Source organism: Sebastes umbrosus, chromosome 15, assembly GCF_015220745.1.
Source record: "Sebastes umbrosus isolate fSebUmb1 chromosome 15, fSebUmb1.pri, whole genome shotgun sequence".
NCBI lineage: Eukaryota > Metazoa > Chordata > Actinopteri > Perciformes > Sebastidae > Sebastes > Sebastes umbrosus.
Genome location: NC_051283.1, coordinates 29,332,538 through 29,345,325, shown reverse-complemented (window position 1 = coordinate 29,345,325; position 12,788 = coordinate 29,332,538). Strand labels below are relative to the sequence as shown.

Genomic DNA, 12,788 nt, shown 5'->3' with positions numbered 1-12,788 from the left:
AATAAGGTAATATACTGTACTCATGCTGCTGCTGCCGGTGTTGCTTTGCCCGGCTTCTGTCTGGTTTCAGTAGAGAACAAAAAGGAAGTATCAACACACGCACACACACGCACACACACACACACGCACGCACGCACGCACGCACGCACGCGCACACACACACACACACACACACACACACACACACACACTCACACACACACACACACACACACGCACACAGTCGTGTACTTCTATCTTTGTGAGGACACTCATTGACATAATGCATTCCCTAGCCCCTTACCTTAACCCTAACCCAAACCTAATTCTAACCTGGACCTTAAAATGAAGTTTGAACCTTCAAATATATATATATACTGTATATATATTGGGCTTGAGTTTGCCATGTTATGATTTGAGCATATTGTTTTATGCTAAATGCAGTACCTGTGAGGGTTTCTGGACAATATCTGTCATTGTTTTGTGTTGTTAATTGATTTACAATAATAAATATATACATACATTTGCATAAAGCAGCATATTTGCCCACTCCCATGTTGATAAAGGTATTAAATACTTGACAAATCTCCCTTTAAGGTACATTTTGAACAGATAAATAATGTGTGTTAAATCACAATTAAATATTTCAATCGATCTATTCTCATACAACGGTTCATATGATATCTTACGTAAAGTTATTCCCCATTTTTTCGGGTGTTTTCCTACGAATGTCCAGCGTCAATTTTTCGTTTCAGTCTTTTCAAAATAAATTTCTGTCTTCACAGGAAACAACTTTGTCAGGTTTAGGCTGCGAAACTACTTAATTAGGTTCAAGAAATATCTTAGTTAAGTTACACCACGCCGGAAGCGGCATAACTTAAATACGGAAGTTACGTAACAAAAACTACTTATTTAGGTTTAGGAAAAGATGGCGGATTGGGTAAAAATAACACTGGAAGTTGACTTTTGGTTTCACATGGAACCTCCTTCACCGGCCCCAGTGTTTTTAGATCCACCCATCCATCCCGACCTCCTACCTGCCACACTTTATACTTCCTGGTTCACAATTACGTGTATTACAAACTAATTGATTTTATGAGATGTATTCAAATTACATGGCGACGAACAGTGTTTGAGAAAACCCTGATTTATTTGTTGTTTAAATAATTTATTTTAATATTATTCATTTATATTATATTTTGTATTTGCTCAAAAGAAAAGTGAAAATTGAGAGAGAGAGAGAGAGTGGAGTTTTTCAACCCACCCCCCCCCACACACACACAAACACACATACATGCACACACACACACACACACACACAAACACACATACATGCACACACACACACACACACACACACACACACACACACACACACACACACACACACACACACACATACATGCACGCACACACACACACACACACACACACACACAGCAGGTTAACAGTTTGGCCAAAACAGGAAATGATTCTTTTCTCAGTTATTTCTGTTGCCAAAACTGAAACTGTTTTTCAACCAAGTTGTTATATTTGATGAGGTTAAAATTTGACCGCTGATCAACTAAAATAGATATCCTGATTTGGAACAGTGTATTAGACAATAAATCTAATCTCCAAATGTCAAAAGTTTTTGATCCCAAATCACAGCATGGCTTTTTCTATGGTGTTCCTCATGGTCTTGGCGTCTTAATGTGGTAATTTGGAGGGATTATTAATCATTTTTATCAACTCTCAAGTGGTAAAAAATGGTTAAATTTAGCACCAAATCTGTGTAACAAATGGTATCAACCCAAAAATTGCTGCAGCAAGTTATGAGACGTAATAGAGCATGGGGATGGCAGAATATACTCCTATCACTACAGCAACTTGACACACAGTGCTGAGCTGCATCTCAGATCAATTTTCAGGTTCCAGCTTTCAGATGATACACAACTTCTATGTGACATCTACTGCTGACCTGCCATCTTCAAAAAGACAAAAACCAGTCTAATGTGGGTCTCAGAGGGTTAATGCACCACAGTGGATGACCCTTTTTTTAATTTTGAACACTGCTTGACCTTTCCTCTAGCGTCTAGCTCACTACTCTGCATGTACCTTCCTTCTAATATTATGTTCTTTTTCATTCAACATTTTGGACTGTTTGTACTTTTAAATTTGTCACTTCAAAGTAATGCAGATCAGTTCATTTTCTCACGTTTGCCTTTATTATGTTGTTTTTGAAGCGAGGGAACTATTGGAAAAGTGAGGGAGAAATGACAATGCAATGAACACAATTACATCACAGTTACACGGCGTACATGTTAGTCTCGATAGATCACTTTCTCACAGATCCATCGTTTGGATCCACCGTTGGTTTGGCGCCAGGTCCCGTCCAGATCAATATATGCTGTGGAGTTGGTGTCATACTCAGGTTTTGTATTCTCGCCCATCTTCCAGGCACTGTAGAACAAACATTACATTGTTACGGGTAAAAGCCACTAAAAAAAGAGAGATTATTTATATAATAATGCAGTTTTTGTGCTTGGAAACTCTCATAGAATGAATTCAGGACTGACACTCCTCTTGATATTTAGTTTCTTTATGTCTTTCAACTGGTATGTATACCATAGAAGAAGAATTTCAGAAAGTGAAATGAGATTTATTTTTCTTTTGAACAATTTGTTTATTTTTTGGTTGGCTTTGAAGAGGGCAGCCCAGAGGAGGATTCATATGAACATGTCGGTGCCCCCATGTGGTCGAAGAATAGACTGCAAGTTCATTATCTTGAGCTGTCAGGAGCCGAGATCAGTGGCTTCAACCTTTTGACTTATTGAATATGAGCAAAACAAAATGGCACAAGTCATTGCAAATTCAGTTCTTTGATTCAGATTGTGTGAAAATCATAGTAATCATAATTTGCTTTGATGTCAATTTAAAACCATGGGTTGCATTGTTCATTGATTATCTGTGAGTGAGGAAGTGCTAATTTAAAATTAAAATATTGAATTAAAAACACTAACATTATTTGAAAACATGACCAATTTGATTTTTTATTGTTATTTTGTCTTTCTTGATTTTTCTGTTTTCAATTTCTTCCAACTATTAGCTATAAACAATGACCCTGATATATCATGATTTTAAAAAAATAAATAGAATTCTCACGAATATGTTTCTGTTGATGATCCGTCCACCCATTTCCATTCAACTTCCCATTCGCTTGTCCATTTTTTGTTTGTCTCTGCCTTCAGACCGATCCAGAAAGCTTCAGCTTTAATCAACTTCTTGACAAAATCCTGAAAATTTTGAAAGAGAGCAGATAATGAATCCTCTGTTGATACACTGATATTTCTGTGGTCGTGAATACATGTTTCATGTTTTAACCATCACTGAAGGACAGAAATCCTTCGCGATGAAGCAAAAATCGAAAGAAATACCGCGATGAAAAGTACTTTTTTTATTCTGAAACTACGAAAAATTGGTAACATTTTATAATAACCATCATTTATAAATGGTAAATTGATAGTTAATTAAACTTAGTTAATGTTTTTTTTTTTACTGTTAACAAAAAATTAAATGATAATTGATAATGTTTATTCATTATTAATAATGTTATAATTTTTTTTTACCATTAGTATGTGTAATATGAAATAATTAGTTTATACTTTCTATATTGTATCAAAGGTCACTGTTACCTCACATCAGTCCCATTCTCGGGAACACCTTGAGCAAATTTTTTCAGATTTGGCAAAAACATCCATTTGGACTCAAAGATGAAGTGATTAGATTTTGGTGGTCAATGATGAAGTGATGACAGGCATCAAAAGCACTACAAATAATCACACAGACACACAAAAAGGATCTGCATGTACAAAAACATATGCCATGCAAATAACACAGACATACTGTACATGCACGGACAGACATAAGCACGTCAACAGACACTCACGTGTTCGGTTTTGCTGTTTATAACCACCAGATCTGCTCCTCTGCTCTGACAGTCTTTCCTGCTCTCTGTCCAGTTCTTCATCTCAGTAGATTGGTAGTAACAACTCGATTTAAATTTCTCCCATTCTGTGTTACATCAAGTGTTTTATTGGCATATTTCAAATGACTTAATGACAAATATATAAATTTATATTGTTCCTTTTTAAACATTTCTAACCTGTGATGTTCCCCTGTGTCTGGTTTTCTGTCTGACACTGGCAGCCACCTTTGCTCAGGTTGTCCCCTTGGGTCTGCTGAAGTTGGATGCTGAGCTTGTTCTTTTCCCGAGTGATTGAAATATCTGGTGAAAACCACAAAAAAAAGAGACAGGGCAGTGATGTAAAACCAAACCCATTAATCAAGGTTTTGACTCAAGATATGACATTAAAATAAAGACAAGGTCCTCACTGAGTATGGACAACACAATGACTCCAACTACCAGCAGGAGACAGAGTAGACCCAGAACCAGTGCAGCAGCTTTAAAAGGGTTTCTTTGGACAGCTGGAAGATGCTTTCGAGTGCGTGCTCCTGCAGAGGAAAAGTACACGCAGAACACATTTCTATTTAGCATGTTTGTGAGATCTTAATCTCAACCAAGTACAGGAAACAACCCCAACATTTACACACATAATGAGACAAAATATATAATCTTCATATCTGTGGCCGGCAGCTCCTCGAGCATGAAAACATCAACTCTACTTGAGCTCAGAGCAAGCTGATTTAATGTGGCAACAGTGTGCTATGTTGGCAATTAGTAATCATTCTACACCTTTAAAATACTGTATGACACAAGGCACACATTAAAGGGCGGGTCCATCTATGTTCTTTTCCGTTTTTTTACAAATGAAAACGCCCACTCAGCCGTTAGCAAAAAGCAGTGACGTAGATTACCAAAGTGAGCTAATGAATAAGGTTATGAATATTGTGAACGCTAGCACTAGCTGAGTCAACATTAGTTAATGTAAGTTTGGAGATAACTGACAGGGGTTGTATGTGTACTCCGGTCTTCTTATTGTTTTTATCAATGGAGTCTGGTGGCTTTGAAGAGAGCAATATAATCAATATCAGTTTAAGTGTACACTATATTTAGAATATTTTCACCACTTTACGTCGCCGTCAGACAGCCCTTTCTGACAGGGAACTGAAGCCGTTTTATTGCTCTCTTCAACGTCACCAGACTTCATTAACAAAAAGAGTAATTTTACCTCTCAGAACACGGGGGTTGCTGGTCTACCGCTGCATCGATCGGTTAGTTTGTTTGTGTTATTGTGTGACTTTCGGATCCGAACTAACGTGGCGTCCACAACGCCAGCGCCCAGCAGCAAAGGTACGCCCTCGCCATTTTGGACTGTAATCGAGTCAGATTTAAAGATCTTCAAAAATAATAATAATAATGGACGACCCTTTAAAAAACATGAATTAAACCACAACTGTAAAACACCGCTGAACTTTTAAACTTCACAGTTTCGCAAACTGTTTCTTTTTTTGTTTGTTTATTTTTGATATAAGAGTTTCTTCCTTCATTTTTTGTTTTCTGAGTTGTGGCCAGAGCTGCTGTCACGCTACAGTTCACATTTGTCTTTCAATTTTTGTTGTTTACTGCATTGCGGAAACGCAATGAACAGTTCAGCAATATTGGTTTGCATGCAGGTATTGTAGATATGCTCGATTTTGTCATATTGCCACTGTGAATATACTACAGAACAAGATTACAGTACTGGCACGCAGCGCAAGAGCACACATGTGAGCCGACTCATAAAAAAAACATCATGTTAATGTTACAGCGACTGGATTTCAATATTTCAAAGATATTTTTTGTCACACGTACATTCAATATGTGCAGTGAAATGCCGACTGTGCTGAAAAGCAAGCGAGGATTAAAGATTAATTATTAGAATAAGAGTAAAAAATTGGATAAAAAAATCAAAGATAAATATATAAGTGTTAAATGTGTGAAGGTGGTAAAATGTCACAGTTGTAAATCTTATAAAGGCTCGAGAGCAAATATTCTTATGATAAATATTATTATAACTTCATTAATATCACCACAATCATGTACACTTGTCACTTATAGCCGAGCCCCTAATTATAATATACAGTTTCAGTTGTTTCTTGTTATATTAGCTAATATTTAGTATTGATTATAAATGATTTAATACCTACGTACCTCTAACTTGTTTGGAAACGTGAAGATCTCTGTCCTCGCTGTAGTAGATGTCGACCTGTCTCTCAACTCTCTCTCCTCTGTCCTCTCTGGCACTTTTGCTGTATTTCACATTCATGGTCAAATCTGGGTCTTCATAAATGTTGGAAGACATTTTAAGGCTTTCAACTGAGAAAGTCTCTAGAGCATTAACTCAATATATATATATATATAACTTTTATGCGCTACTCTGATGTCGCTGTTTTCTGCGTCTGTCTCTCTGTTCAGCAGTAAAGGAAGTAGTAGCAGGAAAACACTGCAACATTTTTATCACCGCTCGGTAAAAACCTCTCAACTAATTGGACGATTACATTTTTTTTTCAATCTTCCTTTGAGATTGTGAAACTCTTCTTTTCTCAATTTACAAGTATGAGAGCTGGGGGGGGGTGGAGGCTGGTTCTGGCGGAGGTTTGATATGTGCTCTGTGGTTTGTCGAGTCTGCTAAAGCACTTGAAGGTTGTTCGCCGAATTCAGATCATTCACTGATAATGACGTTGAAATATCAGTGTTGCTGCTGTTGTTTGTTAGAATAGACTACACTGCAGGATCAAATGATGGAATTCAAACACCACATAACGGATCAAACACTGAACTGGCAAAAGAACCAACATGATGAGACAAATGGCTTCAAAATGTCCTGGTTTTTAACCCCCTGAGATCCGCGATCTTGACCGACTTTACTGTCTTTCAGAGGCCGCAGCAGGGACTAAATTTTGGCGAGGGAAAAAACTGGCATGGCCATTTTCAAAGCGGTCCCTTGACCTCTGACCTACAGACATGCAGTATAAATGTGTTATTCTAAAATGGTGTGTTTGCTCTGCATACCGGGGACCCTAAAGACTCTTGAATTACATAAATGTGGTCCTGTGGTGACCTCTAGGATAATCACAGCCTCATGAAACTTTACAGTCACAAACTAAAGACCTAGAGCATTCAGAGGATGGATGGATCAGACTAGAGACCTAGAGCATTCAGAGGATGGATGGATCAAACTAGAGACCTAGAGCATTCAGAGGATGGATGGATCAAACTAGAGACCTAGAGCATTCAGAGGATGGATGGATCAAACTAGAGACCTAGAGCATTCAGAGGATGGATGGATCAAACTAGAGACCTAGAGCATTCAGAGGATGGATGGATCAGACTAGAGAGCTAGAGCATTCGGAGGATGGATGGATCAAAGCAGAGACCTAGAGCATTCGGAGGATGGATGGATCAAACTAGAGACCTAGAGCATTCATCGGAGGATGGATCAAACTAGAGACCTAGAGCATTCGGAGGATGGATGGCTTCCCTAGCTATAGATTGACAATAAGGGGGTTTCTGAGCAGTTTACACAACCGAAGTGCTCACCATCCAATCGCCGAAAAATACAATTCTTGCAGAAAATATCAAAAATATCAAACGTTTTTGATCCCAAATCACAGCATGGCTTTTTCTATGGTGTTCCTCAAGGTCTTGGTGTCTTAATGTGGTATTTTGGAGGGATAATTGATCATTTCTATCAATTCTGGAGTGGTAAAAAAAATTGTTAAATTTAGCACCAAATCGGTGTAACAAATGGTATCAACCCAAAAATTGCTGCAACAAGTTATGAGACGTAATAGAGCATGGGGATGGCAGAATATACTCCTATCACTACAGCAACTTGACACACAGTGCTGAGCAGCATCTCAAATTAATTTTCAGCTTTCAGATGATGTACATCACTTCTATGTGACATCTACTGTTGACCTGCTATCTCCCCCTAAAGACTCCCTGTACCACCCTAAAAAAGACAGAAACGGGTCTCTTGTGGGTCTCAGAGGATTAACAAAGCGTCCTGAAGTCAAACATACTTTGACTGAAATGTTTGCTACGGATGTGACTTAATCTGTTATCATCACTACCGTCATTTCTCTGCATTATTTCACAATATCAGATGTTAAACTGGGTGAGCTGAAGTCTTTAAGAAATCTGATATGACCATGAGCATACGAGGAACGATGTCAAAGCTGAACATGATGAAGCTTTATAGACAAAACTAAATTAACTTTTAATATCTGAGAACTCGTTCGTAGGTTGTTTGTGACTAGAAGACGACACGGAGCAGCCACAGGATTGCATACTGTGTGTGGATTAAAAAGCTCTAACCTTCACCTGGTTTATCTGCCGATCATAGAAACCACTTCCTTCGTCATATCAGAGTACAGAACGCATCATTTCCTTCCTCTGTAACGTTCATTATGTTATTCAACATTGAAGAGTTATTATAGACGACAGGACTATTATTGGTAGTTAGAGATGTTCTTTAAGTACTGTGAAAGCATAACATTGCATCTTTCAACTTAGATAATAATGATATTTAGTATTTAGCTCTACTAACTCAAGGTCTAATGGTCTAACACCCCATTTACACAAAGCCAATTCATGTGTCTGGGGCTAATTGGAAAGCAATCTAATTGCAAAATATAGAGTAAATGTGTCCAAGAAGAATTCAAAACAGATTTCAGCCCGATTGCCGGTTTGAAGCTACATCCACACCAGACGAGTGTTTTAGGGCCCTTTCAGAATTAATCTCTGTCCATACTACCACGCCTGAATTTCTGACTCTATAATTTCCTAATCTGACACAGTGACCATTTTAACAGACAAAAATAGTATAGAGTCTGATCCCGGCGATCACGTGCTTAAAGCAGCAGTAGGAGAGATTGGAGCAAATAAGATTAAAAAAAGTTATTTTTATAAAACAGTCGCTATATCGTGACAGTAGTGCATGAAACAGGTAACCTGAAAAAAATCATGTTCCTCTGGTGTCCTCCGGTGCTCCTAACGGCATCTGCAAGATTACACAGACCGGAGGAAAACAAGCAGTAAGAGCTGATCTGAGGTCTGCTGTCCAGCTGCCGTCTATGAGAGACGGCTGTCAATCACTCGCCAACTCCGACCAAACGCTCAAACTAGGCAGCGTTGATCAATTATGAATCTGTTACGTTAATGCCTATTTCTCTCCTCATATGTTTTCAGAATCATCTTGTAGTGCACGGTTTAGCTGTAAAATGAGAAAGTTTGTGACGCCGTCGCCATTGTGAAATCTGGTGAATGAACGCCAAGTTCTGGTCACATAACTGGAGCACGGCCAATAGCAACGCTTTCTCAAGGAAATGACCTGTGATTGGTCAAAGTCTCCCGTCATGGACTAGATTTATTAAAGCCTGAAAACAGAGCCATGAGGAGGAGCAGAAGTCTAGTTTTCTCTCAGAACATTTGAATTACAATATGCTGATTATTATTATTATGGGATTTTTGCTCAATGATGCCAAAAATATATATTGCCTACTGAAGCTTTAAGCACGTACCTGGCTGTTTTTGTCTTGGTTCCAATTGTATGTCAGAGAGTCTACAACACAAAAAGAACTGTTGAGGTTAGCCAATCAGCAGTAAGTGTTTAGGAGGGTGTTGCACATGACCAGTTCACGCCATTATCCTCACACCAGACTGTACAAGACGATAAATATCATCATGACAGTCTGTCTTTAACTCTCTCTCTTCAGGGGCCGACCGGACCAGTAGGTGATACAGGTGTACCAGGACCTCAGGGACCTCAAGGACCACAGGGACCCAGTGGACGCTCCATCATAGGACCCCCAGTAAGACAAACACTACTACTCCCATTCTAGCAGATACTTTCTCCATTCATTTCTCTGTTTCTAATTTTGAAAGTTAATTTACATGGTGAAACATTCATAGTAACTTTCCTTGAAGAGTGTATTCTAGAAGATAATATCTACTATCACAGCTTTCTTATATTCAGATGCACCATTGCAACTGTATTTTTTAGTATGTTTTCCATGTTATATTAACGATATAAATACAATAAGAAATATATATTTTTTATCTGCAGGGTGGTCAAGGAGAGAGAGGACAGAAAGGTGAAGCTGGACAACAAGGAGCACAGGTAAAAAAACACAATGTAAAAACACTCACACACACTTTAATAGGCTGCTCTATCAAAAAGTAATCACAACTACAAGCCAAGTATACTTTTCTGTTGGCCTATAAGGCAAGAATACTTCATTATACTGTTCTTAAGTATATATCGATCAAAAAATTAAGTACAAGTAGGATAATTGTCAGTATGGGCAAAGCATACTTAGACTTCTCTGTATACTTGTCAGTTTAAGCCAAGTGTACTTAGACTTTTCTGTATACTTGTAAGTAAAAACCCAAGTATACTTAGACTTTTCTGTATACTTGTCAGTAAAAACTCAAGTGTACTTAGAAATGTCTGTATACTTGTAAGTTTAAGCCAAGTGTACTTAAACTTTTCTGTGTACTTGTCACTTTAAGTCAAGTATACTTAGACTTTTCTGTATACTTGTCAGTAAAAACCCAAGTATACTTAGACTTTTCTGTATACTTGTCAGTATGAGCCAAGTATACTTAGACTTTTCTGTATACTTGTCAGTATGAGCCAAGTATACTTATACTTTTCTGTATACTTCTCAGTATGAGCCAAGTATACTTAGACTTTATGACTAGACTTTGATTAGACTTATATATACTTTTGTTAGGTACTGTATATCTCTGATAAGTACATAAAAAGTCAAACAGAAGGTATACTGTCTTATTTTGAGTTAAAAAGAAGTATACTAAAATAATAGCACACTTAAATAAACTTCTTTTTGGTAAAGGAATCCAACATATTAATTTTCCCTTGAAGCATGTTTGGTGGCATTGTGTGCCAGACTTATTGTTTGGTTAAGGTAAGGTATCATTTAATTTGGGATTATAATGTATGTTAAAGGTAATTTGATGTCAAAGTACTGCTGGGTTATGAATCATCATCCGATCAGGCTCATCAATAAGACACTGAATGACGCTTGTAGCTTTTCACTACATCATTCTACACAATCGGGACAAAACAGCTACCAAACTTTGTTAGAATTGTATCCTTCAGTGATTTAGTCAGAGATAAAAGTGAATTGACATTGTTAGTGACAGAACATCGGGCGGTGTGCTGTTTCAGAAAGGTCTGTTTGCTCAGAAAGAGCCTCCCACCAGTAATCACGGCTCTACAGTAAATTACGACTAATATGACCTTTTGGAAGCAAACAGTTGTCAGATTTTGAATAATGGTGCCATTTGCAAAAGGTTGACTTCTGTTGTTCAAATCTATTTCTATTCCCTGAGTTTGTGACACGACAGTAAAGTTTAATCTCACGGCGTTTCTGCAACAACACAGTTTGTAACAGTAGAGTTAAATGTTTTCTGGGGTTTTTTTTGCCTTCAAAGTTGATAGTTTGTGTTGGTGTGTCGGTGTGTTTCAGGGAGTCGCTGGCAGAGCCGGAGCTACAGGTAGAGAAGGACCTGCAGGAGTCAGAGTGAGTAACCTCAACAATAATACTGCTGATACCAACACTATTATCTCTAATACTGCAGCTACTGGTAACACTGCAAATACTTAATACAATAAAACTACTTAGATTAATGCAAATATGGTTAATGCTACAATTACTTATACTAATATAACTGGTAACAGATCGGTTAGTAATACTTCTCTACTGTTACTACTACTGAAGATATTATTCCTGCTACCTCCACTAATTATACAAATACCACTGCCACTACTAAAAGTCCTATTTTTACCACTACCATTACTATTACTACCACTAATTCTACTAGTACATCTAATACTACAACAGTACCACCATCACTGTTGCTATCAGTGCTACTATCACTACTACTACTACTACTACTACTACTCTTCTGTCTACTACTGTAGTAGTAGAAAAGGTAGAAGTAGTAACTCCTGCTTTTCCCACTGCTACCTCAGTTAACCACTACGGTATGGAGGACAAAACCTGCCAAAATGCAAAATGAATATAGATTATTATCTGGCTCCAGCTTCTCACGTCAGGATTTGTTGCTTTTCTCTGCTTTATATTATATAATAATACAATTAATATTTTTGTTTTGGGTTTTTAAAAAAAAAAAAAAATTTAAATGAATAAATAGATGAATAAATATGCCATTAAATGTGCCAAAAATAAATAAATGTGTGCATTAACTGATTGGTAAAATTATGATATTTCAGTTTTAATTTGCTTCTTTATTTATTTACTGTTGTATTATTTCCCCTATTTATCTACACTTTTATTTAATTTTCTCTTTTATTTATTTATTCATATTTTTTATTATTTTTTAAATTTATTATTGCATTTATTCATATTTATTTATTTATTTATTTATGATTTTCCCTTTGCATTTCCCCCCTATTTATGTCCTGTACTAATAATATTAGCACTAACTATATTTCTAAAATTGCTTCTACTACTACTACTACTTCTCCCACCAATAATTATAGTTTTCAGTTAACACATTTCAAAATGAATTTACAAAATACTTTACCGACAATGGAATGAAATAAAAGATTAGGTGAGCAATGCAAATATCAGAAGGAGCACATTCCTAAACACTTATATATATATATATATATATACTTAATAAATACTTAATAAATTATGTTTTTCTTCTGCTCCACAGGGCCTGCCAGGCAAAGACGGCCCGCCGGGCAGACAGGGTACATCAGGAACTATTGTAAGTCATTATTTAATCTTTATCTGTTGTGTTTGGGACTTTTTAACCTAGAGGTTGATTT

The 12,788-nt window shown here is 37.1% G+C and overlaps 2 protein-coding genes across 6 annotated transcripts in view; one reads left to right on the top strand and one right to left on the bottom strand.

Moving 5' to 3' along the window:
- Nucleotides 1–12,788, top strand: part of LOC119502886 (collagen alpha-1(XIV) chain-like) — a 209,276-nt gene that overhangs the window by 182,590 nt on the left and 13,898 nt on the right. For all 5 annotated transcript variants that reach the window (XM_037794158.1, XM_037794155.1, XM_037794154.1 and 2 more), the window contains 4 exons: nucleotides 9,682–9,777; nucleotides 10,032–10,085; nucleotides 11,458–11,511; nucleotides 12,674–12,727. In XM_037794158.1, coding sequence (XP_037650086.1) covers nucleotides 9,682–9,777; nucleotides 10,032–10,085; nucleotides 11,458–11,511; nucleotides 12,674–12,727 — 258 coding nt within the window. The remainder of the gene's footprint in view (nucleotides 1–9,681; nucleotides 9,778–10,031; nucleotides 10,086–11,457; nucleotides 11,512–12,673; nucleotides 12,728–12,788) is intronic.
- Nucleotides 2,170–6,597, bottom strand: LOC119502888 (CD209 antigen-like protein E). The gene is made up of 6 exons (XM_037794168.1): nucleotides 6,113–6,597; nucleotides 4,354–4,473; nucleotides 4,124–4,246; nucleotides 3,908–4,032; nucleotides 3,124–3,254; nucleotides 2,170–2,421 (listed from the first exon to the last, which is right to left on the bottom strand). Exons 1-6 carry the CDS (start codon nucleotides 6,261–6,263, stop codon nucleotides 2,283–2,285), a joined length of 789 nt encoding a protein of 262 aa, XP_037650096.1. The 5' UTR covers nucleotides 6,264–6,597; the 3' UTR covers nucleotides 2,170–2,282.